At 40.5% G+C, this 25,411-nt stretch overlaps 1 protein-coding gene across 14 annotated transcripts in view; it reads right to left on the bottom strand.

The window, feature by feature from the left end:
* picalma (phosphatidylinositol binding clathrin assembly protein a) overlaps positions 1–25,078 on the bottom strand; it is a 29,878-nt gene extending 4,800 nt beyond the window's left edge. The window contains exons 1-21 of one of the 14 annotated variants that reach the window (XM_068599861.1): positions 25,003–25,078; positions 24,574–24,818; positions 16,050–16,192; positions 15,806–15,881; positions 15,613–15,715; positions 14,857–14,950; positions 14,583–14,694; positions 14,039–14,145; positions 13,918–13,959; positions 11,980–11,991; positions 11,728–11,813; positions 11,341–11,464; positions 10,141–10,274; positions 7,529–7,614; positions 5,488–5,640; positions 4,966–5,049; positions 4,468–4,548; positions 2,880–2,987; positions 1,056–1,181; positions 771–801; positions 587–686 (exon numbers count right to left, since the gene is read on the bottom strand). In XM_068599861.1, coding sequence (XP_068455962.1) covers positions 587–686; positions 771–801; positions 1,056–1,181; positions 2,880–2,987; positions 4,468–4,548; positions 4,966–5,049; positions 5,488–5,640; positions 7,529–7,614; positions 10,141–10,274; positions 11,341–11,464; positions 11,728–11,813; positions 11,980–11,991; positions 13,918–13,959; positions 14,039–14,145; positions 14,583–14,694; positions 14,857–14,950; positions 15,613–15,715; positions 15,806–15,881; positions 16,050–16,192; positions 24,574–24,703 — 1,932 coding nt within the window. In that variant the 5' untranslated portion in view covers positions 24,704–24,818; positions 25,003–25,078. Of the gene's footprint in view, positions 1–586; positions 687–770; positions 802–1,055; positions 1,182–2,879; positions 2,988–4,467; positions 4,549–4,965; positions 5,050–5,487; positions 5,641–7,528; positions 7,615–10,140; positions 10,275–11,340; positions 11,465–11,727; positions 11,814–11,979; positions 11,992–13,917; positions 13,960–14,038; positions 14,146–14,582; positions 14,695–14,856; positions 14,951–15,612; positions 15,716–15,805; positions 15,882–16,049; positions 16,193–24,573; positions 24,819–24,978 lie in introns of all 14 variants that reach the window. The other 13 variants (XM_068599863.1, XM_068599860.1, XM_068599866.1 and 10 more) reach the window with 13 other exon arrangements.
* Between the last annotated feature and the right edge of the window lie 333 nt (positions 25,079–25,411).

The raw sequence follows: 25,411 nt of genomic DNA, 5'->3' as shown, positions 1-25,411 counted from the left end.
AGACAGATGGACGGGGCAGAAAACAGAGTTGACATGGCAGTAACCTGATATTGGTAAAAAGTCATTTGATTAATTTAGCTTGCTGTCCAATATTCTTAGAACTTCTAAGAACAGGGTTTATCAGTAAAGGTTGCAAGACTGCCATTGGCAACCATCCATCATCCATCCATCCATCCATTTTCCGCCGCTTAACCGGGGTCGGGTCGCAGTGGCAGCACACCCAGCAGACCGACCCAGGCTTCCCTCTCACCCGCAACATTTTCCAGCTCGTTCTGGGGGACCCTGAGACGTTCCCAGGCCAGCCGGGAGATATAATCCCTCCAGCGTGTCCTGGGTCTTCCCCGGGGCCTCTTCCCAGTTGGACGTGCCTGGAAAACCTCTAATGGGAGGCATCCAGGAGGCATCCGGATTATATGCCCGAACCACCTCAGCTGACTCCTTTGAAGTAATTGGCAACCAAATATTGTTTTTTGGTCGACATCACTACTTATTAGTGTATGAAAAACAGGGAAACAGAAATGTGCCAAACTGATCTCCTTTTGGATGTTTATTGGTTGGGGAATAGAAGCAGACCGGTGTGCCCTACCATGGCTGCAGCGTTCCACGTGGTAGAAGGAGCCGTCTTGGGTTGCCAGTTGTTTCCACCAGTCAGCTTCTTCTCACCAGGCTGACTCCAGTGGAGATCACTACAGAGGTCAAGTCAAAATGTCTGTCATGTTTAGTATGCAGCACCAGGGATATGAAGTTACATGTGACTTGAGTGCACTCACTTCTTTGCTGTGCCGTTGCCAATTCCCAGATCTAAGGAGGACAGATGCAAATTAAGATATGCACCACAACAAAAGACTTTATTAACACAAAGCAGAACATGTAGAAAGACTAATGTAATGTTCCTTTACTCATAACATTTTATGCTAATTTTAAATATTTATTTCCATGCTATAACTGTATAAATGTTATTTTTACTGTACAGATTACGCCTCATCAAAAGGTGCTTATAGCACAATTAGTTGTTTTAAAAAAAACAAACAACAATTTTTTAAAAGGTAACTTACTGCCGACAAGGTTGGCAAGTGATGAGTCCAGGTCGTTGGAGACCAGTTTGTGGGCCTGTTGGTCGTTCAGGGTCATGCCCAGACCCTGACTAGGTGAAGATGTCACTGTGGGTTTGAGGATGCCACCTAAAACATCTCAATCAAAAAGGGGGCAGGACAAAGGGAAAGGAAGGGAGGCGAGGGTGAGAGGTTGGGGGCCCAGAACGCACGCACGCACGCACACGCTGAGGCAGGACAGCAGGGCTCACAGAAAAAAGGAAAAAAACTGAGTAAGAGGAGTGTGTGTTGAGTCAACTCACCCAGTCATGCACACGCCATGCAAAAAGCCAAAGCCCCAGAGAGTGTTTAACCCCAGGAGACAAGGGAGGAGAGAAACAAAATGATGTGAGACTGTGAGCACCCAGTGAACTTTTGCAATCAATGAGCGTGTCAGATGGTATAATTACTACGAGTCCTCACACACTCCAGTGACAGTGTTCTATAAAAACATCCTTTCAGATCTTTCACGGACTTGCAGATTTTTTTTAAATTATTTTTTTTACAGCATACAGTATGAACGTGCATTGTGTTCTGCGTCCTGATTTGCTAAGGGACTGTACTGTACACCCTTGTCAATCAATCTCCTCCGTGCAGTGTCTCCTGTCAGTACAGAATACGTTCGGCTAAAAAGACAGTGGAGCGGCGCCAGGACAAAGAGGCACGGTCAGAGGACCTCGTAGATTGATCATTAAAATGAAATTTGTTCAAAATGTTTGGGCTTATTTTTTTTAATCCACGTAAGTTTGAACCTTGAGTGTTTAAATAAGAGAGAAATGTGAGAAAATGTTAATGCCTGTCTGAGAAAAGTGTATAAAAGTGTGTGGTTAGGGGTTTTACGGCCTTAAAACATGTATAACAATTGTAAAAAATAAAGCTGATTACTTGCTGGATTTCGTCTTTTGCGGGTTATTTTTAGAAAATATCCCCGCGATAAACGAGGGACCACTGTAAATCACAATTTTTCATTTCCTCAAATCCATCTCAGTGTTAAATACATGTACAGGGTTTCAGTGTTTCCAGTAATGGACATATTAGTTAGGAATTACACTAATGAGTATTTAAGCCAATGAGCATTTAAAGAGATATTTGGATTTTGAAATAATTAATTTTAAAAAAGTGATCGCTGGGCTTTTGTAGAGTTTGCAGCACATTGAAAATAACAATAGCCAGTATACAAAGATTCTGCAAGTGAGACCATCTCAGCTGAAATGACTCTACAGCCACACATAACGCAGTGAAACAGCGTCATTTTCTGCACATGTGCATGCAAAACATAAATATGTGGTGAGATGACAGAAGCACATAATTGTTTGGATATTCAACAATAAGTGGAAAAAAACATTTCAAGCGCATCACAGATGGCAGTCATCACTATTTCTTCGCTAGAGTGAGTGTTATATTAATTTCATGGACAAAAAATGTCTTTGTCATTAAGGATCTCTCATTGACCCTGTGGGTTGTAAGTAAAATACTGTCTGGGTTGATTAGCCGGGATTAAAATTGTAAAAAGAGGGGAAATAGGCAATCATGTCAACAATAAGTCAAATGACCTGATAAGTCAAGTATTTGGGATATGCTTAGAACATTCATAGTCCACATAACCACACAAACTGACAAACAAATCAAAGTCCAACACTTTGATTTCCTATAGCCTCAGCATGATCCAATGGACTTGCAACCTGTCCCTCAAACCTTAAGGTGGCAGCAGAGTACATGAAGTCTGCTGGCTCCCAAAGGGCAATGGGGAATATATAGTGTCAATGTGTGTAAGGATATCAGTCCTACCTGTAGCATCCAGATTGTTAGCGTTGACATTGTTGCCAAATACTAAGTCAAAGTCGACGTTAAGGCCTCGAGAGTTCTGTGGCTGCTGTGTTGGGGAGGCTGGAAACCCTATTGAGGCAAAAAAGAAAAATTAACTATAAGCATCCAAATATTGACAACGCCATACCACTGTTCCTCCCAACACAACCAGAAGCAAGTGGATAAACTCCAACTTTTTGAAAAAAGGTGGATAATGTGACTAGTTCTAAAAGAAAGTCTTCCAGTGTATGCAGAAGAAACACAAAACCACCCTGAACACCGTCACCACTCTTTTCGCCAAAACCAAAGAGAAAGGTTGACAATACTACAATATGGTCTTTATCCATTATCTTTCAAGGAAAATGTCCCTTCTTAGGGTTGGACAACCACTGGCGGCATACTATGCGTTAAAACCTCCGCGTCTGTTGTCTGGAAACAGCTCGATTTGTCAGAGTACGGTTCCATTTCCCAGTGTCCTCACCCATCAGAAAGCAACATTTTAATCAAATTTGCTCTTTGGATCAGCACTTCCTGGTACAGTTGCTCTAATACTACTTTCGTCTGTACAGAAGACAAATTATGCAAAGCTATAGAATAAAAACTACATACTTAAGGTTTTAGGTATTTCTTTCAAATTAAATTTAACCAGCAATATTAGAATTTGGTCCAGTGTCAAGAGGGGAAATTGGTTACCTCCTATGTATTGAGGATGAGGCCACATCCACATAATATGTTTATTTGAGACTGGTCTATTTAAAAAATCAAAATAAATAGAAATCATAAAATGTAAAATTTCACTACACAATAGCTGCTAGAATAGACAACAACGCCTGTCATCTACTTTTCATGTTGAATTAACCTGGTAGTCATCAGTGATCAAGACTGTTGGTTGTTTCTTCCGGAAAGGGAAGGACACGTGTCTGTTGAGGCCGCAAAAAAGAAGCAAACACGGGTGTCTACGTTATCGTTTTCAAAATTCTCTAGTTACAACAGAGGATTGGACGATCAGTGTAAACCCAGCAAAAGATATGCGATTTAAAAAATGGAAACGTAGTAGTGTGGACATGGCCTAAGAAAGTCGAGGAAACTTGTTTAATTCTGAGGAATTCTCAATTCTAAAAATGAAACTATTCATGGATTAGTCCATCGTGGCCTATTTCAACATGGAGCTAAAACTTTCTGATAACTGGCATTTTTTTTTCTCCAAAATAAGACATTTGGCATTTTGAGAACACCATGTTAGGCTCTGAGAAGTTCACATGGCTTGACTCACTATTTTCTGACATTTTAAATGATTAATTGTGGGAACAAAAACAATCCATAGATTGATCAATTGGCAAAAATTTTTTTAGTATAAGTGTCAAGAAACTCACAAAAACCTTATATTTACCATCCGTCTTCCTTTAGATCACAGACACATTTTTTTTAACAAACTAAACTACGGCTATGCTGTAAAAACACTGATGCCTGTCTGGACACTTCCTCAGGGGACTACGACAAATACAAGACAAGTAAGGAACATCTGGAGCATTAGATTGGATTTCACCTTGATCAACCTGGGAATACCCACCTCTGAATAGACCAGCTACAGCAGGGGACTCAGATTGGAAGAGTGGAGTGGTGTTGTAAGGGCTTGGCCCACAGAAGGAGTCTGACACACAGCAGCAACAGCAGCAGATAGGCAAAGGACCAGATGGAGAAAGAGGAGGAAGGAAGAGCGGAAAAGATTATGAAGATATGAGACCAGAAAAATTAAAGAGCGCCAAGGAAGCCGAGCAACTGTGGGAATGGTTTTTTAGCAGGGCAAAACAAAACAAAGGTCAGGATTTGCAGCTCAAAAGCAGAGGAAGCTGGCACTCATCACATAGCTGCCCTGAGTTTTGCCTTTGTATTTAGTCTCACAACTATAGTGTCTAGGAAGCAGCGAGGGACAGAGGAGGCATGTTCAGCAGGACGGCTTAGGGGTTAACACTCCAAATTCACCCAGAGAAACCGTGTCAATCTAGTTCTACTCATGACCATTCACAAATCATCTCACTACTCTCATCTCACTGACAGTCGTCTGTACCTGTGATAAATGTCTCTATTGGCGTGACGGAATCAAGATCAGATGCCAAGGAAGAGTTAGAGTCGTAAAAGGGATTGTAATGATCTGCAGAAAGACAAAAAGCCTGTTGGTAAAGATGGACATTCTGCAACAAAGTCCCTTAAAGTACAAACAGAACGAGAGAAATCAAATAAAAGATATAGCAGCCTTAATCAGAGAGTTAAGTGCTGAGGAAATAAACTGTAGGAACATAGTCTGATTGTGGAAGGAAACACATATTTGATGTGGGTTGGAGCCAGATCTTTGATAGATGGAGTAAAGAGTCAAAAAAACGTTATGACTAGTGACCCTTAACCACCTCAGATATGTCCTCCTCCTTTCCCCACTGCCCTGAAATATACTTCCATCTATTCATTCCGTGCCCGTTTTAAATGGCATTAAACCACCTGCCAGATTGATGTTATGAGACTAATGGCAGCCGTACAACACAAAATGTAATCTGGAGGATGAAAAAAAAAAGAGGATGCAGCAAAACAATCCCACCAAACACTTCATGGCTAGGTGTCCTAGCGGACAGGCTGCCAGCGTCTGAAGACACCATGGACAGGTGGACAGCATCGACAACAGGTAGTGTGAGGAAAGGGTTTGAGTTTGTAATAGATTCCTCCACAGCTTCTGCAGCACAGGTGAAAGGATCTGAGTGAGCAGAGGGGGAGAAAAAAAGAACAAGGAAAAAAAAGGAATGCAGAGATTATGGCAGAGAGGAGGGTGAGAAAATGGAAAAAGAGAAGTTTTAAAAAAGTGCATGCGAGATGGGCTACAGGGGAAGATGACGATGATGCAGGTGAGACGGATTAAAACAGTGTTTAAGATACAGAGACAGGCTGAGATCATGCACTCCCTCATAGTCCTCACGCCCAGCTTTATCACAAGCAGTCACCAGGTTAAAAGTCTACATTATCACAACGGGCAGAGTCCACACCTAATAGCCAGAGACAGCCGTGCTCACACAAAAATAGCCATTTATGATGTTTGTGTTCAGAAGTGTCAATTTGGGGAATGCCTAACCCGATTGTTACAAAATAACAAAGTGCAAACATGAACAAGACCGTAATTATACAGCATTGACGAGTCAATATTAAATGAATAGATATAAACTTTATTAATCCCCAAGGGTAAATTTGTTATGTTGTTAAAATGTTGTACTTATTACCTTTGCCTTCATTCAAAATGTTGCTCTTTGTCAGATAACAATGGGTAAATATCACTCGTGCTTTATTTTGAAAATGGTTTTAATATTCATCCATCCATCATCTGAACCGCTTATCCTCATTAGGGTCGCGGGGCGCTGGAGCCGATCCCAGCTGTCAAGGGGCGAAGGCAGGGTACACCCTGGACAAGTCGCCAGTCCATCACAGGGCAGACATAGACAGACAACCATTCACGCTCACACCTACGGGCAATTTAGAGTCCAATTAACCTATGCAGCATGTCTTTGGACTGTGGGAGGAAGCCGGAGAACCGGGAGAGAACCCACGGTGCCACGGGGAGAACATGCAAACTCCACACAGAAGGACCTGCCAAACCGGGATCTGAACCACAGAAACCTCTTGCTGTGAGGCGTCAGTGCTAGCCACTACACCACTGTGCAGTTTTAATATAATAAATAAAAGTTACTTCATATGAATAAGCATGAACCATGTGTCCTAATTTAAAACTATACTTTTAGTCTGCGCACTAATATTCTAAATTACGGCTATCATATTTAGACCACCAATATTTGCATACTCTTTGACATGAAAAACATTATGAAGAGATAAGGTTACAACTGTGCAAGCCATTATTCTCCGAATTAAAAACGCCAAAAATTGCAAAGTCCAAATGCAAACCAGGTTCACCTACAAACCGTGCACAAGTAACAAGTTCCATTGTGTACTTAGGTACAGTAATATGACGCAAGCAAAGTGTTCAGCAGCCACTGAAATGTCTTTCAATTATTAAATTCCTACGTTTAATCTTCCCAAAAAAAAAAATCTGACATGCAAATGTAGGAACTGTTTTAGTCACATTTGCTCTTTGATCATTACTTCCTGGTACAGTTGCCCTACTACTACTTCCATCTTTACAGGTGACAAATGACGCAAAGCAAGTACATACATAAGTTTTCAATAGGAACATTTGTCGTTTCAGTGGCCTGGGAATATAAAAATAAGGTACATGATTAACAGATTTTATGACTGATCGTGCCTGATAAATAATGGTGAAATAGCCGTCCACCTCATGGCGGTGACATTGTAATTTGAGAGCCAAGAGGGGAAAAAAAAAAAAGACATTCTGTTTATAGGTCAGATAGTTTGTTTTACAGAAAAAGTAAAACACCAGCTAAAGTTAAAAACACCTAAAAAAACTGATTCAACAGATAATTCTGTATTTATATATACAAAACTCAATACTTTGATTAACCTCAGTCCTTAACAGACAGTCTAAGGAATGTTCGATGGTCTGAATGCGTTTACTGTGAGGAATGTCAGAGATGTGTGCTAATGAGTGTGTGACGTGTCGTGAAGACGAGCAGAGCCCTCACCTCCCCACGTGTTGGTAGTGGACGGAGGCAGCGACTGCTGGAAAGCCGGCTGCAGGTCCAGCAGCTCACTGGCTGCTTTGGAGGAGCTGGTGGGAAAGGGCAGAAAAACAAGACCATGTAGGATAAATCAGTCACTCATTGACAAAACAGAACGTTTAACATAAGGTTGCCTTTAGAAGAAACTTTTTGTCCTGACTCCTGAGCAATGCAGAGTAACCCAAAGATATTTTACATATTCTTATTTCTGTGAACAAATACTGGTGATAATACTGCCGATTGTTATGGTGGAGTGTTACATTGCCTGCTATTTACATATTATACACATATTTTAACTTGCAATGCATGTTATCAGTCATGCAGCGCTCTAGTTTCTACATGGGGATCAAAGTATATACAACCTTGATAACTAAACCGACAGAGTATCAAACTGAGTCCGTTTCAAAACCAGTTAGAAGTTCTCAGAAATTTAGCTGTTAAGGCACAAAAAGCTCATTCACATCAGCAAATATGATCCAATTCAGTTTGTTGTCTTCAAATGGCCAAATGTTAATTTTAATAAATAAAATGATTCTCTTTCAGCTTTTATCACCGGGTTTTAAACATCTGCAATAGTCTGTCAGGCAACATCACCACTAATATGCATTTGTTTTAAAACTTTTTCCACTGTTACCCATGGTCCACACTACCGCTGTGTTTCAGCAACGTAATGAAAACTCTTTAAAATTTGTTTGTCTCCACACGCAAAAGAGGACTTTTGAAAACTATGACGTTGACATCCATGTTTGCTTATTGATTGGGTCCATCAGTCACAATGTGTTCTTCACTGATTCATAACGCCCCTATCACATTTAATTTTACCAGGAGAAAACAAATGACATCAGCCTTCATTGCCATGCAACTACCAAAGGTTAATTCAACATGAATAACAAATTACAAGTGTTGCCAGGGGCGGACTGGGGGACACGGGAGTTGACCCGGTGAGTTGCTGTCAGACCGGCCCACTCAATAAAATAGTGCGTTGCACACTTAATGCATTGCATGTATCAACTATTCAGTGGCCAACTTGGAAAAATACTCATACACTTATTATGGATGATTAAATGAAATTTCATCAAACATGTTTTGTTTCTAACATTTGGATCCACCAATTTTGTTTGGATGGACACATGGAATAATATGATACTGGCTATTGTAACACTCCAAGGTAGGTATAGTTTGCTCGATGAATATACTTAACTCTGGGCAAGTGTTAGATGGTTGTACATTAAACTACAGAGCCTTAAGGAACGAATGACAACTGAGAAAGACCAGAAAATAAATAAACTGGAATCAGAGGGTAGATTTAGTATGAACTACTACAGTGATGTTTGTGGTGGTGGTAGTACAGGCTGCAAGAGCGTCTCCTTGCAGCTTGTTGTGGATGTTTGTCTTGATCTGCAAATAGCGCCCCCTCAACATAATGGTAGGGGTAAGCGACTATATTGTAGAAATGAACAGAATAGAACATACGACGGCGTAGTTCAGACCTGGGCGTCTTAAGACTCTCCCAATCCAGCCCACGTGAGGTCAATCAAAAATGAAAAATAAGTGTTGACAACTTGCCGACTTGAGCCTGACGTGAAAGCACATATTGTTATGTAGTTTTTGTTATCAACGAGCAGTGTGTGCTGCCGCGAGCTGCTCCAACTCATAAAGCGCTCACAGGTGGTTCATTGCCAGCTGCAGGCTCCGCGTCCAGATTAAACATTAATCGTGCATGCGCAAAGCCTTTGCTGATCAGTGAGAGATCCTGACTGATACCTGTCAGATGCCCTTCACATATCCAACGCAGACCGGACTTTTCTCACTAAGTAAGAAAAACTGAACTGAAAATCAAAAGCATGTATTGCTTTTGTTTAAAGTTAATCAATTGCTGGTCTTTAACATACATCTTTAAAGTAAGCAATAAACTGAACATCACAGGGACCCTTACTACTAAACAGTACCTGTTCAGAAAAAAAAGAACAGATTTATAAACTATATATGTATGCGCATTAACTTGCCGTTGCTCCGACAGTGCCTGTTATATTGTTCTGATAACATTACTTATAATGTAAAATAAAAACGTGCAATACACTAGTTTTTACTGAATTAGGCACATAATGTGATTAATCGCAGAAGAATCATGCGATTAAATCATGCAGTTAATTTTTTTCAACTTTGCCCAGCCATCCAATATAATATTACCATGCACTCGCGCTCCCTTCTGGCACTGGCGTCTGTTCACAGTTTACTAAATATAAATACACCCCCCGCTCCCTGCGTTATCCCGCAACGAACATCACAACACACACTTTGGCGTGCTCTAATAAATCCTGACCGGGCTGACGTTTGCAGCATTTTTATTGTTTCCTTGTGCGTTTCGTTTTGTTGTCGCGTGATTCCAAAAACACGTTAAAAAGCACTGAAGTTTAAAAGTTTATAAAAGTCACATATAAGCCAATACATTTTTATGACCAGTCGAAATCGGAATTAAGACTTTTTATGACATTTTAAGGCCTACAATTCAGATTCTTTGATTTTTGACCTTTAGAGGACCCACGGAAACCCTGGAATAAGTCCTGTGGTGTCACCTGTTGGTGGAGCTGGGGGTGGAGAAGAGGTCAATGGCAGGGGCAGAGTTGATGGTCCCACCCACCGTGGAAATAGGGGAGGAGTCTGTGGTTGCTGCGGAGGGATTCTTCTGGAGATCTAAAAGACGCTGCTCCTTCAATCATTAGGAGGACAGTATTAGGCAAAGTTCAAACTACATGTCAAGGAATTTAAATATCCAAGCAGCATTTAGCATCGAACCAGTAGTAACTGTGAAAAGCAGCGAATTGAGAGAAGATTTGTTAGATCCTTACTCTCCGAGACGAGGACCTCAACATGCCACTATCGTTTGGGATGCTAGTCACTGCCTAATGCGCAAGTTACACGTCACACTAGACGCGAACGCTGTTAAACACCACGGCTCTTGTGATGCCAGCATGCTGAAATCACACACTGGGGCGGCATAATGACACTGTTGTTTGGTTCAGAATGATAAAGCAGAGTCTTTACAGCAGAATTGCAGAATCTCTGCATGAAAGGGGCTTTTAAATTGAAGGCTTTCATGCCACATGACTTGGACGAATCCCAGAGGTGAATGTCTGGTCTCCAAGATTGCAACAAGATAGTATTGTGGCTCAAGTATGGAGAAAATATTGTATCGCATCCTTTCATTGGCTGTAGTTCCGACAGGTCCAGATCGTAAGATAGATATCCGTTTACACATCTTAAAAAGTAGGATGGGAGTTAGAACCGTCAGCTATCAAGCTCCTCTTCTGTGGAACCAACTTTCACTTTCAGTCCGGGGGGCAGACAATCACCTCATTTAAAAAGGTAGACTCTTTGATAGCGCTTAGCTGATGCTGGCTCAGGTTCATAGTTGGGGCCGGCTCAGATTTGCCCTGTTCTTCACCCTGGATATGCTGCTATAGGCTGAGACTGCTGGGGGACATCTTAGGATACTTTAAAGCTCCTTTTCCATGGGTCGTGGGTTTATCTTGACTCTGGTCGTGCCAGACACGTCCTGCTACTATCATTATTAGAATTATTATTGAACCACCGATCTAATTCGGCGATTAGACAACCGCTCTACCTACTTCAGCTATGCATTTAAAATTATCATTAGAAGGCAATCATAATGACACGAATGGCATTTATTCATTCAACTTCAAGGTATCGCGAAATGCCAGCAGGCCTGAAGAATGCTACGCTGAAAGAAATGTAGATGTGTGAGGAAAATGTACCTTTAGTGCTCTCAGGCGACTCTGCTCTTCCTCCAGGGCTGCCTGTTTCTCCCTCTCGTCCACTTTGGTGAAAGATATGCCAGTGTTGGCCAGGGAGGAGACCGCACTGGAGAGGGTGCTGGCCCTAAATCAACGGATCAAAAATCATCTCAGGGCTGTCGAGACACTACACGTTTGCACATATAGCGGTTTGGTGCGCTTTGTGTTTTACTTCTTTCTAGTGTCAGAGTTGTCATGTTTCTACCATGCTTGTTGTTTAAGAAACATAAAATAACTATTTAACTGCGGAACGTGAAAAAATACAACTTAAAATCAGTCAAAGATCATGAAGTTTTTGAAGCAAACATAAGCTTTTGCTCAGAGCCAGATGAAGTGCAGCAGACCTACCTGCTGGCTGCTGTTGAGTCTTTGACTTTCTTTCCCTCTAAAGAGGCCAAGTGCTGCTCCAGGGCATCAAGCAGACTACTGGGGGCCTATTGTGAATATCATTGACATACATTAAGTTACAGACCAAAGAAAGTCTAATACAAAATTTCCTTTGAAGATTTGGGAAAGAAAAAAACACACTGAAGCATGCCAGATTATTGCAAACAGAGATACCCACAAATAGAGAGAGAGAGAAAAGGTTTAGATACTTACACAAACTGTAAACTGAAAACAGAGCGATAGAAAGAAGGGAAAAATACAGAAAATAAAGGTGGCAAAAGTCAAAATGTTAGAGGGAAAACCACTAGGAGAAAGCTCTCCACTTCTGTCGTGTCCGTTAGTTAAAAACCTCTACCAACTACATAATAAACAACAGAGCCTCCAAATAAGTGTATTTTTTACAGAATGCACCACTTCAGCAGGTCATTGAATTATACGAGCTGGTTCCATCATATCACACGCTAAAAACCTTGTTTCACACCTTTATTTGCTGTACAGCGTGCAAGGTCAGGAGTAAGTGCGAGTTGGAGGGTGTTAGAGCATGCATTGCCTGCCTTGCATGCACAGCGCTTGGTGTTAAAACTTGTTGGGCTTAAAGCTGCAGGGGTTAGCAGCCTGTGAACAATTATAGCCACATTTTGCAAGTTGCATATCATAGAGGTCACTACAGCACACGTAATGACCCACAATATAAGAGCTGAAAGCTTGGAAATAGATAAGTATATTGACACCTGTTGCAAGAAAAACTTATTTACGCTTAATCAGTTACTGTTTCACTGTTATATTCAGACTTCTCATTGAACTGTCTCAGTTTAATATCACACACACACACACACACACACACACACACACACACACACACACACACACACACACACACACACACACACACACACACACACACACACACACACACACACACACACACAGCAATAAATCTGTAGGTTTCTGTCTGAAAGAACGTGCAGTTCCTTTGTTATCATATGACCATTTCTTGCAAACCACTCTATGGGATGACGGGGGGAAAGGTTCCTGATTAGGCCGAAGACGTCATGAGGGTTTCTGTTAGTGGGTCATGATGTGTATTTAAGAGGTGGTCCTTTGAGAGATCGTTGAGTGGGTCTTGGATATGCAATTTGTCTATCACTTCTGACTCTGCTCCTTCCTTGCAACAAATAAATGTTCCTGTTTTAATGATTTTGCTACAAGGTCTTGAGTGATTTTTTTTTTAACACCGTAATACTCTAACAGCCAAAAATAAAATGCTGAATGAGACATCTTATCAAGTTACAAGGAGTTTGTACAATAATGCAGAGTTCTATGCAAGCTCTCTCTCTCTCTCTCTAAATGAGAGTCATTTGATTCACATTATGGTCCAGCTTTAGTCCTCGAAGTGTCACTAAGCTACAGGATAAACTAAATGACTGCATAGCATATATATTCATTGTAGGCAGTTAACTTCAGTGGTGAAAGAAATGTGCTTATTATATTTCTGAGTACTGGCTTAAGCAATCATGAGCTCCTCAGACATCTGAACGGTCCATTCACCCAAACCAGATTTGTAAGCTAGTAGTTTTGGTGTTATGCCCACAGGTCTTGAGCCGTTGACCTCTTGGAAAACTTTTGCTTGCCAAATTCCATAGACGAGAGTGGAGTTCAACTCAACTCCAGTAGATTGGAGTTGCGAGCACATTGTCAATGGTTTATACCTTAAAAGCTCAGCACATAAAACCGAAACTATAGACCTGGCTGGATGACAGTTAGCCAAAATGACACCTTTTCTTGATTTGGTCAACTGAGCTTTACATATCAATGTAATGGCTACAATAAGGCACTAGCACCTGCTTTACATACTCATTTAAACCAGGATTGACAGGATCCTTCTAATCATTATTGATATTAGTCAGTGATGACGTAAGCCAAAAAACACATTAGTGAGCCGTTCACAAATACCTGCCACGCTGTATATTCTAGACACATTATATAAATAATGCAATATATATTATCAATTAATACCCCCATTTGGCCATTCTCCTGGTTTAAGTGAAGCAAAGCCAGTGAAGAGGTGAGTGCTGTAATGTTATGGCAAGTTTGTCAAAGTAATTGCAACGAATCCAAATAGTCATCTTTAGAGTTGGCATCGAGGCTCACCTGTGACAGATCTGGTATGTCCCCTCGATCAATTCCGACTTGCTGCAGGAAGAGAACAAAAACCATCAGATTTGGATGGGAAAAGAACAGTCACCTTTTCTAAATCCAGGGTCCTGGTTACCTCTGCAACTTTGAGAAACTCTGAGATTCTAGTCATTCTTGTCAGGAATTTTTTGTAGATGTCGAGTCCTTCTTTGCACTGGACTTTCTTCATGTCAAAGTATTTCTCTGTTAAGGAACAGACAAAAAGTTGAGGAAAAACACTATCATCATTTCCCTTAATTTGCTTTGGTCTGCTACATTTTTAAGTGTATATTTTCAGGACACAATCCATAGTCTTAAGGGTACAGTATCTCCAGAGGTTATACACATCATTTAACAGGCGTCAGCGGACATGATCAATGCTGATCAAATCCATCTTGGGACTCAGGGCAAAGGGAAATGAAAACAATGTAAACAAATCCATATTCATACATATGTTGTGAAATTTGAATAGTAAATACTAATGTTCCATCCTATGATCAAGAGCATTGAGCACTACTGTAGAAGTCTTTTAGATTAGTTAGTGGCCCTCATCATACATATAGACATCTTCAAGTATAGGATATGAGGAAAAGCAGAAAGTGAATTAGCAATGGCATGCCAACCCAAAGGCTTGTTTTTACCCAGGAGGTTGATTATTCCCTCATTGTACGCCGCAAACAGTCGGATTGCATCTTTGAACAGAAGCATGAAGGCTGCGTTGATCACGCCGTTTGTCAGTTCATTGGCATTGACCTAGAAGAGGGGTAGAGGTGTTGACATGAGTTTAAAGTTGACAAAGTTCAAAGTTCAGAGAGAGCACTAGGAAAACCAACCGACACCCGCAAGACGAGCTGATTTCAAGTGTCAGCCATACATTTTAGAAGTCAGGCAGTGCAGCCCATACTGAGCACTCACATTGAAATCGAGTAACACATCCATCTGATTTTGGATGATGGGGATAGTCTTGAGGAGTTTCTCTGTGTTCATGGTTCTCATCACTCCATCAGACCTGTGGGGTGAAAACCAAATGCAATTGCATACAAATGTCTTTGGGCTTCTCGTCTTGACTGTTCAGGATGTTGTACTGTAAACGGAGCTCATATGTATGGTAGGACTGTCTCTCCTTGCAGAGTAGAGTCATGTTTGTTAATGCAATGTACAAATCTGCAACAGTCCCACTGGACAGAGTAATATATATAGTTACACTTAGAAGTTTAACTATATATGATATTATTAACTATAGATACACTATGCAAGTGTAATAATAGCATATGTTCAGTAACATTAGACCCCTTGATGTCCAGCCCACCACAGAGCATTGTTACATCTATAAACATTACAAGATTTGGTAAAAAGAAAACTCAGGAGTATTTCAACATGATGAAGTGAAGCAAAAACAGGAAGTGAAGCAATAACAGCAACTCCTTTACCACCTAATGGTGCTGCATAGGTCAAATGCTGCGTACATCTGATGAGCTTGTGAAAATGATAACAAAACTGTTCAAACGTGTTTAGCAGGAAATACAACTTGTGCAATGTTATCCTTCAGTATCATTTAGCCTTGTCTACCACAGGGCTGAAGGAAACCCTTCTCTGGGGTTTCACTTTTCTGGCGCATGAGGTAACACCACAGCAAGTTAGAGTGAAAGCTAAGAAGAGAAAGCTCCTTACCCTCTTTTCACTTTTGTGAAGTCAAAAGCGACTTGTCTGTAGGACACAGCTTTCTCATTCAGGTAGCGACTATACCTCCTTATGAACGTTGACATGTCATAGCCTACATTGCAAAGAAACACAGAGAGAGGGGTCATAATTAATAAGAGTATTGGCTTATTGCTGCCCAATGTAAACAGAATTGGTAACTTACCTTGGAGGCCACTTTTGTCCAAAAAATTGCTAAGGTTGAATAGTGTGTTTCTTGAGGCCAGATACTGTATAAATCTCTGCAGAAAAAACACATCAAGGGAGGCTTTTGAACAATGAAATTGTGACCATGTAACATACCCCATGCAGATATTGTATTCCGTCACTGTACAGGGGAGAAACCGTGATCAGATAAACAAATATCCTTCATAGCAAAGCTGGAGAACAGTTGTCAGTGAAGTGCTGACCTCATTGCCGTAGACCATCAAATGGTGTGTGGCGGTGAGGGACTTGAACACAACCACCCAGCTGGTGTTGGCGGTCCTCTCAAACAGTGTGTCGGCCAGCTGAGGGATGTTCACATTCATCTCATTTGTGCACTGAATCAAGTCTGAGGGAGGAGAAAGAGAGAAGAGAAAGAACCTTAGCTGGAGCACACAAATTGGCAGTTTTGGGAAAGCAGACATCTTCGTTCTCATTTTCTTTTAGCGGTTCCTTTTTATACCGCCATACTGTGAACAATCATTCAAATACTGGAGGTAAAGGTAGTGCTGGTGAGTCAGAGTTTAGGTAAACAGAAACCATCAGAACAAACAAACACGACAGGAAAGCAAAGGGACAGGAACATGTTACTAAACTTGATAGGAGAGAATGATCTCATCAGTTGCTTGTTACTTCTAATACACCTCATAATTAACTTATCTGAAAATATAATAAAATACGAAAATTAATTTAGAGATATCAAAACAGGACGTATTGGCCTTATTTCAGAAAGTGAGATCACAACATATCCACACAGAAAACACAAGGCGTTATCCTGGAGGAGGTCTTGCTCGTTACCCAGGAAGTCTCCTTATTTTTCACACTATATCCACATGAGGACCTCTGATCTGTTAACTGACAAGGCATACAAACGCATGGCTGCCATGACAGTGAGATACAAACATTTGGTTGGAGAGGAAAGCAAATACAGTACCTCCTGGTCTCCCTTTCCATCAAAGCCATTGGACTGATGATTGAAACAGGCTGTCTATATGCACACAAAGCCCTCTCTCCGTGCCTCAAACAAACTTGAACTTGATAATAACCTATGATGCCACAATCTTTAATCCAGTATGTGGTGAGTGTATACTTGGAAACAGAATATGTTAAATACATTTTTTTTTTAGATCCGAGAAGATATTAAGGTGAAAATGACTTAGAGTTAGATGAGAACGGATGCAGAATAGGGAAGACAAGGAGGAAAACTTATTTCTGTGTTGAAAGTTGCAAACTGAATTTTGCTGTATAGTTCTCTCTCCAGATGCATACTTCTTACATCTTCTACATACTTTTTATTTTATTCGTCACATCAGATTCCTCCCTGACATCAAAATAAACAAACATGATAAAGCAAGTAACCAGTACACATTCCTCCAGGAGGGCTCATCGAGGAAGGAGGGAAGGATCGAACCACACTCTCAAGTGCAATTAAATAATACATACAGTAAATATCCAAAATGAAGTAAATAACCAATGAAAAGAAAATACAAAATAGAAGGAAGTGAAAACAAAATAAAACTATATCTATACATCTATCTAGATAGATCGATAGATAGATAGATATATATATACACACACACACACACACACACACACAACGGAGTAATAAAATCCAGTCCTACCACCAGAATATCATTGCTCTGCCAATCCGTAAACCTTGTCCAGATATGAATGTCAGACCCTTCTCATTTCAGTATCTTTTTTTTTTTTTTTACACAGATGCGTACTTCTATGTTAACGGGGCAGTCCAGTGCAATGCAACGGCACCATGGACTACATTTGTATAACCACAATAACACTAATTGCATACATGCATTCAAAGCTTCATGCAAAAATTAAAGCACTAAATGTAAACAAAAAGAAAACATCCAGTGGTGTGGAGGGCACAGCAAACTTTTGGTGAGCATGCATGTGGAGAATGGAAATGCAGGTGATGGAGAAGAGATGACAAACTGGTTTGCGATTAAGAAATAAAAGATTCCCTGACGAGCCCCATTGAGCAGCACGAGTCAATGGGTAAAACATACTGCTGCCCTACAAACATCGCTATACGCCTGTAGTGCATAAAATCTAGAGATGAGAGTAAATTGCCTAATACTGTACTGACATTAACGAGCGTCGATATACGATCGCCATGCGGCACAAGCCTATACACTAGTCTCATTGCTGAATCCATACAGCAAATACACATGACCTTTTATCAAATGTTGACGATGTGTCAAAGGAATGGAAAAATACTGTGAGCGACTAACTGGGAATGATCCAAGTTATCCAATATTCATTTCCTTCAGATGTCGAAAAAAAGAGGCTTGGCAGACAGTGTAAATGAATATTTATGTGAATTTTATAGTCAAAGGGAAATTAATGATCCTCTTCAGGCCTCATAGATTCCTCACGATGTGAAACAGAGCAACACTCATAAACTCCCTTTTATTTCTAATTGTGTTTTATTGCCTGTGGTACAACTGTAGACTCCAATTAGATAGAAGAGGTGCAGGTTCAAATAGGGCACCAAAATTAACTATGGCTAATAATAAGGTTTGTAAGTGATATATGGTCACAATGAGCCACATCAATGAAACAATAGAAATAGCTTGTTTCATTTAATTGGTTATGTTAAAAAGGTGTACTGTGAGCTGTGCTGCCCATTGAGGCCTGTTTACATGGGTGGTCTATGAATCCTACTCAGTGTTTGTTGAAAGCCACACAAAAGGCTTTATCCTTTTTACATACATAATGGACCACTCATGTGACAACAAAGGCCTCGTTAGACACAAATGAAATGACTGTGGGGACTTTCTCCACTGGTGTTCCTGAAATTAGTTTTGTACAAGCACGGAGCATAACTCTTGCTCTTCAGAGTTTCTAATCTTGCCCATCTGATATACTCTAAAACTGTGTTTCCCAAACTTTATACCTAGGGATCCACTTCTTTTTTTTTAAATGACAAAGTCCCCCGAACCACAACAGGTCTCATCTCAAAATGATGAGGAGCAAACGAGTGCGAAAATGAAAGCTGCTGACCAATTTTAACTGCCTTATATTATCTTAAACTGGTTCCTAAATGCCGATTTTAATGTTAGCATTCATCTAAAGAAACGTCGGCTTAGACTGATCCAATTAGTAGGGGAAAACAATTTAACAAATTTATAAATCACCACACTTCTCCAATTGATTACTCAATATTTTTTGTAGTGAAAGTTTTCTGAAATGCCATGTTTAAATATGCAATTGAGGAATTAAATAAACACCTACACTTTGCATTTTGGACGTTTTCTTTCCACTGGTCTGAAAAAAAACAACCTGAAATTGAGGAGTGCATGAAAAAAAAAAAAAAACACCCACTTCCCAAAAATGAAACAGAACTGAAATTGTTAAGCCAAAGAAAAATACAGCCTCTTTAAATGCAGCTTTTCTGAAAAATCATCATTCTTGCACAATTATTTCCAAAGACAACATTAACACAGCTCTTGGCAAATACTACATTCTAACAAATCAGCAAAATTTCTGAGACAGTGTGCCAGATATGACAAAAATAATGCCGTTTCCTCCTTACTATCATATGTTGGCTAAGCCACTTAGCACACATTAAATGCACTGTAACAAGGGGCATATTCTGGAATTATTAAATATAATATACCAGCAGGTTGTACATTTGTCATATTTTTTTCCATATCATTAATACAATATACAGGTTTATTGGACATAACTAAAGATGTAAGTCGCTTTGGATAAAAAAGCTGATCTCGTGGTGAAAACATGACAGCAGATGTTATAACTCAATTTTGAATTAAATACATCTATACATTATTGTTTACATTTGTTAGTAACTTCTAATAAATGCTAAGAGGTTTAATGTGTTGTGACTATAATGCATCTGTTAAAACACATTAAATAAAGTTAGTTTAGAAACATCGCTATCTACCAGCGGCAAAGCTTTTTATGTTTAAGGCTGCAAATTCTAAATATACAACCACCAGAGATGGAGCCGATACAAAGACCCGCTGACTGTTAATTAGAGATCTGTGGTACAAATCACTGCTTCATGAAACAGCAGTCGGCACTTTAATTTTAGATTTTACTTTGGCAGCTTTGCTAAATGTGCTTACGTCCTTCCTGGATCACACCCAAGCAAAACTCAATTAGATGCAGTTCACTTTGGAAATTCTGTGGAATGTTAGATAACATAATTATAACATGACTGCATGATAATGGAAGTGCATTCCAGTGGCAGAGTGTGGCTTCTGGGATTGTGCACAGCTCCCCTTTGCTCCTGAGAGGGGTTGGGTCAAGGAATGACTTCCTGTTAGCCGTTTACCCTGAAGCAATCTAACGTCTAATTCTGAACACTTTTCCTTGACCTCTACTGACAATGTCACGGGGTCAAGTAAAGTCGGGAAGGCACATTCATGAGTTAGGAAAAGACAACTGTGGAGTTTAAAGGAACTCCACTTTCACTGATCCACTTCCTGAAAGTATATCTACTTCCATTAAAACTACAACTATGCGGATGAAAGTATGTTTACTTTCAGTAAGTCAGTTTGCTGCAGCAGTTTATAAATCACTCCTCTGCAGCTTGATACTTTTCAGCAGATGCTGTGTGCTTGTTCTGGAAGAGTCTTTTAACATTGTTTTTTTGTTTGCTAATTTCTTGCCACATATCAGCAGTGAAAGTAAATAAATACATCCACGCTGGTTATGCTACAAACACAAGCCGTATGACGAAGCACTGGGTGTCTATTATTTTTTTTCTGGTCACTGACACTTTTTTTTTAACCCAGCCATCCAATAACAATGGAGATGGACAAATACCACAAAGACCAAATGTCATGTCCCACATGTTGGCTACAATTGTTGAACAACAAAGAAGGAGGCGACATGAATACCCAGTCCGGTCCTCTAAAACATCCAGATCCACCTGGTGCTTCAATATAACCCAAAATCACAAATACAAAGTTTACCTCAGAGGGCTTTACAATCGGTAGATAACATCCCTACATAACATCCCTGTCCCAGGATCTGACATCGGATCAGGAAAAACTCCTATTCATTCATTTATTACCCGCGTTTGAGCCGCGCTGTTGGGTTAGATAATGTCTTATTCAAACCAAGTTTCCTCGTTTTAAAATACAGCGGGGGCTTCAAGAGAAGCAATGTGTAAATATCTCCTCTGAGGTGTAGAACGCCGACCTACAGAGGAAGGGTTGCTTGGATTTGTGGTTCGATATCTAATCAATAACTTTTGTTAAGGTAAAGTGCAGTCCGTAAGTCATCCTCAAATAAACCATATATTCTTTAGAACATATACATTTAAATGTCATTCTTTAACACCTTTAAAACTGCTGCTTGTACATGCTACTTTTTCATTTACAGTGCCAGCAGAGAACGAGAAGGAACCAAAAGGCACAATCAAATTCAGAACGGGTGAGACATAAATGAGATCTTTCATGCCATACAGATTTGCATGTTGGTCAGAGGTGTGGGTGAAACTGTGAGAACAGAAGCGCCTCAATTAAAAACGTCATACACAGTGAACAAATGGACAAAACGGTGGAAGAAGCAGAGCCTCTCTCAACAATTACTTCATTATCTATCTTGAGATAAATTCATGTATGGGGACATTTTTACATAAACATGTCAGGAAGGGGTGCAATATCCAGTACCAGAACTGCAAGGCAAGTATCACTACTGCAAGACTATTCCTCTCAAGAAAAAAAAAAACCTATCATTATTGAAATGAGCAGGACAGCTTTAGAACACCGTTTCTTGCTGTTTATGTGACACTTACCAAACTGAATGTAGACAGTGGTATGCTCCACTCATAATTCAACTATATGAGAACAATTGTACGTCTGTTTCAAAAGTAACAAAATAACACTGACAAATGGCCTGTATTCCAGATGTCTAGCTTAAAGTCATACCTACTAAACTGGGAAGGTAGACAGGAAGAGATACATATATAGGAGACCAACCACAGAAGGAAAAAAACAGCACAACTGTATGTCAGATTAGGGAGCATGTGACAACAATATCAATTAACACTTGGGTACCTGCAGCTTCTAAATAATGCACTATGAACTAAACGGCCCATTCATATGCCTACGAAACATAACTTCCTCATGAGTCAAGATTTATAGGCCCATACCAAAGGTCAACAGCTACTGCTGACTTCATATATACACATCCCTTCATGAGAGACCTTGGACCTCTAGCTGTGTGTAACAAACTTATGATGTCCAATGGCAATTGAGCGGATGAAAAAAAAGAAAGAAAAATTGCTGCAATGAACTTGTGCAGACCATAATTTAATCACAACTCAGTGAAGCAACAAAAATTGCACGGAACCCAAATTTCCCTAAAGAAATTTCACACTGACTTTAAACAAACAAGGTGAAACTGACAGCAGAGGTTGATTTGTTCACCACTTCTGTTCTTCACTTGTCTCAGTCTTGAGAGTCTCTTAAGTTATGTGACTGAGTTTATCTAGCATGTCAGTGTTAAAGAATGTGAACTTTAGTCCAGCGTGAACTCAAAGGCGGGCCATGTCTCACCTGCAACCCAGACTGCAGGAACACAGGAAGGGCAGCAAGGCACATAAAAAGGCAATAGTTGGCTGGTGAGAAGATTCAAAAACACAAATACACCCTTCAGCCCTCTTTAAATACCTCAAACGCCACCGAGATTCCTGCTCAGCAGTGGGTCTCTTGATTACCTCAGAGAGAGGTTTCCATTCAGCAGTCCCACAGATAAGCCACATATCACCTGGTTGTCTGGTATTGCAGAGGTCACTGGGACCCAGCCTTAGTACTGCTTACTCCATCAATTGAAAGATGTAGCTATTCACAAAACCAAATGCTCCAACATCAAACATGGCACATTTCGTGTCTAAAAATATGAGCTAAATGGAAGTGGATTCCACATCTAACCAAGGGGCAGCGTGCAACATACTGTTGGTTGCCGAGCCAGTTCGTATCACAGAAAAAAAGCACTGTGATGAAACACACACTTCACAGGCTCAGTTATTTATCAAGCAACTGGCATGAGAATATTCAGAGAAATATCACAGGAAAGTAATGGAGAATCTTCCAAATCCATATAAAAGGCCTGCTATTCAAATTAAACTATGATGAATATTTGTCTGAGTCGGCGCACTGCATGTTTGTGGATTGAAATGCTACCAAGTTCTGGTGCTGTATGTGTGTGTGTAAATCATTGGCAAAGCTAATAGATGTAGGCCAAAATCTAAGCCAGTGTATCCCTGAAGAGAAACAACTGAATGAAAAAAGATGATGATGAAAGATTAATGATACACAGTTAGTGAATACCTGGAGGGCAACACATCATTACATCTAATGACATTGAGTGCCAAAATGTGAATATATAATGGCTATTTTAGCCCCTGTTTAAATTATATACGGACTGGAGCTGGACATCCATGCTCAGCTGTCAGAGTACTTATTTTTACATTGGAAACCGGGTTAACAGCTGCTTTGATTAAGGCCAATGTTTAAAACCTGACAAACTATTATAATTTACACTATAGCAATGTGCTGATGTCCGGCAAATGGTTTGGGGAACCAGTCATTTACGCTATACAGAACGAAGCTGCATGTGATTCTATGCATGCAGAGTAGTATGAACTGATAACAAAAACCAAGCAGGGAAATGTATACATATGATCTGTTTGACTTGGGATCCCCTGACAGCTCCATGGAGGTCTAGGGAAAGATAGATAGACACTCAAACAAGACCCAAAAGGTCAGGAAGAGCAAAGGTTGTGTCAACTGTCCAGCAGTCGAACATCCAAATGCACTAAGAGAGAGCAACTGTCCAGGTATATTCAGCTGGACAGATCCTTCATTAACAACTCATGAACAGCTCAACACTAAAATACCCTTATGGATTTGGCTGAGGCCCTGCTAAATATATATTGGCGTGTGTGAAGTTGTGCTAGAATACAGCATGACAAGTACAATTCATCATGCAGCTAGTATTTCATAGAATTGCCTCCTCGTAGCTCCCTGCTGTTGTGTGTGTTTTAGCAGAAAGAGTCATGGCCCTTCTGATAGCTGGAATACCACCGGAGAGTTTTTCGGTGTGACGTTAACCTCTGTGGCGAACCGAAGCGCGTTTCATGATAAAGCAAACATACTGTCGTATGACGAGACAAGTTAGCGTGTTCAACAAAGTAGGGGAGCTCTTTTGTTACCTTGCTTCAAGTCATGTTGACTGCAGCGCCTCTTCGCAGAGCTAACGTTAGCTCGTCAACACGCCTTCCTACTGAGACCGAACGGGTTTAACTGCGTGTGCAAAGCTTAATGTGTGGCTGTTTCGGGGGCCGTGGTCATTAATAAACAATATTATCAAATACAAAATGATAACGCGTTACAATGAATTAACATGAACAAGGATACTAGCTGCTAACACTGATCCATGCCATTGGCGGACTGCTTGTCAAGCACCACACGCATGGCTGCGGTTTAAGGTCGAATAAACCAGACATTGATTGGACTTCTATAGACACACGTGTTCGTTGGAATAGAAGACCAATTAACACAGCATGTACGAGTTAAAAGAACTTAACACTTCCATGTCTTTGCAGGCCTCAATGACAAGCCACGCCATTAAAATTCTGACGTTTATACAAATTACATTGTAAAAAAGAATGCCAAACCATATTGAATACTTAATGTTACAGCTATAGCAAGTTTTAATTAATATGATACTTACAATCCAAATGTTTCTTTTTCGGCCCCATTATTTCATGTGTGGTCGACTTGCACACCGTTTTGGTTATCGCCGAGCCGGTGACACTGTGCTGTGCGGCGGTGATCCGGTCGGTAATGCTCTGTCCAGACATTCCGTCTCGGATAAAGTGAACAGTCGCCGGTAAAGAAACGATTGCAAATCCAGCGGGACAGTCCTGCTTCTGTGGACCGTGTCGCTCTTCAAGGGATCTGTGCCGCCTGACAACACTGGAGACAAGAGACAGAGACGGAATAATGAGACGACGGCCAGCGATGCATTTCGGTAGGAAGCTAACCGGCTAGCTACCGACTGGGAGAACCACCCCAGCGGACTGACGGTAAAGCCTGAAGCTGCAGTACGAAGCAGCCATTACAGTAAGATACCAACCCAGTCTTATGGTCGAGCACTCACGTCTAGTCTTCTCTCCTCTTCCAGTACAAGTCTCACATACCTTAGTATCGTTGGAGAGACGGACAGAATGAAAAATAGATGTTACTTCCGGACAGAGTCTTCCACAATAAAAGCTCCATTGAGGAAAAAACGAGGAAAGTAGGAGATAATAAAGACAGTAGCCGACTGTATTATCCCCCATACCTGTAAATATGACCCGCATCGTTATTAGTCAAATACAATATATTTAGATATTTCCACAATGACACATTTTGTTTTGTTGGTGACCTGCTCCATATTCAGTCCCCAATAACTATGCCCTACTTATGGAGGTATATACAGGTACAAAGCCTAATTTTCGGGAAATAAAATAAAATAAAGAACCATTGTAATTTGGTTCACCAATATTCATTTTAAACCATGTGAAGTT

Source organism: Clinocottus analis, unplaced genomic scaffold (assembly GCF_023055335.1).
Source record: "Clinocottus analis isolate CAN_PGR_092001 unplaced genomic scaffold, fCliAna1.0.p SCAF_5, whole genome shotgun sequence".
NCBI classification, from domain to species: Eukaryota; Metazoa; Chordata; class Actinopteri; order Perciformes; family Cottidae; genus Clinocottus; species Clinocottus analis.
This window is presented reverse-complemented; position numbering and strand designations above follow the sequence as displayed.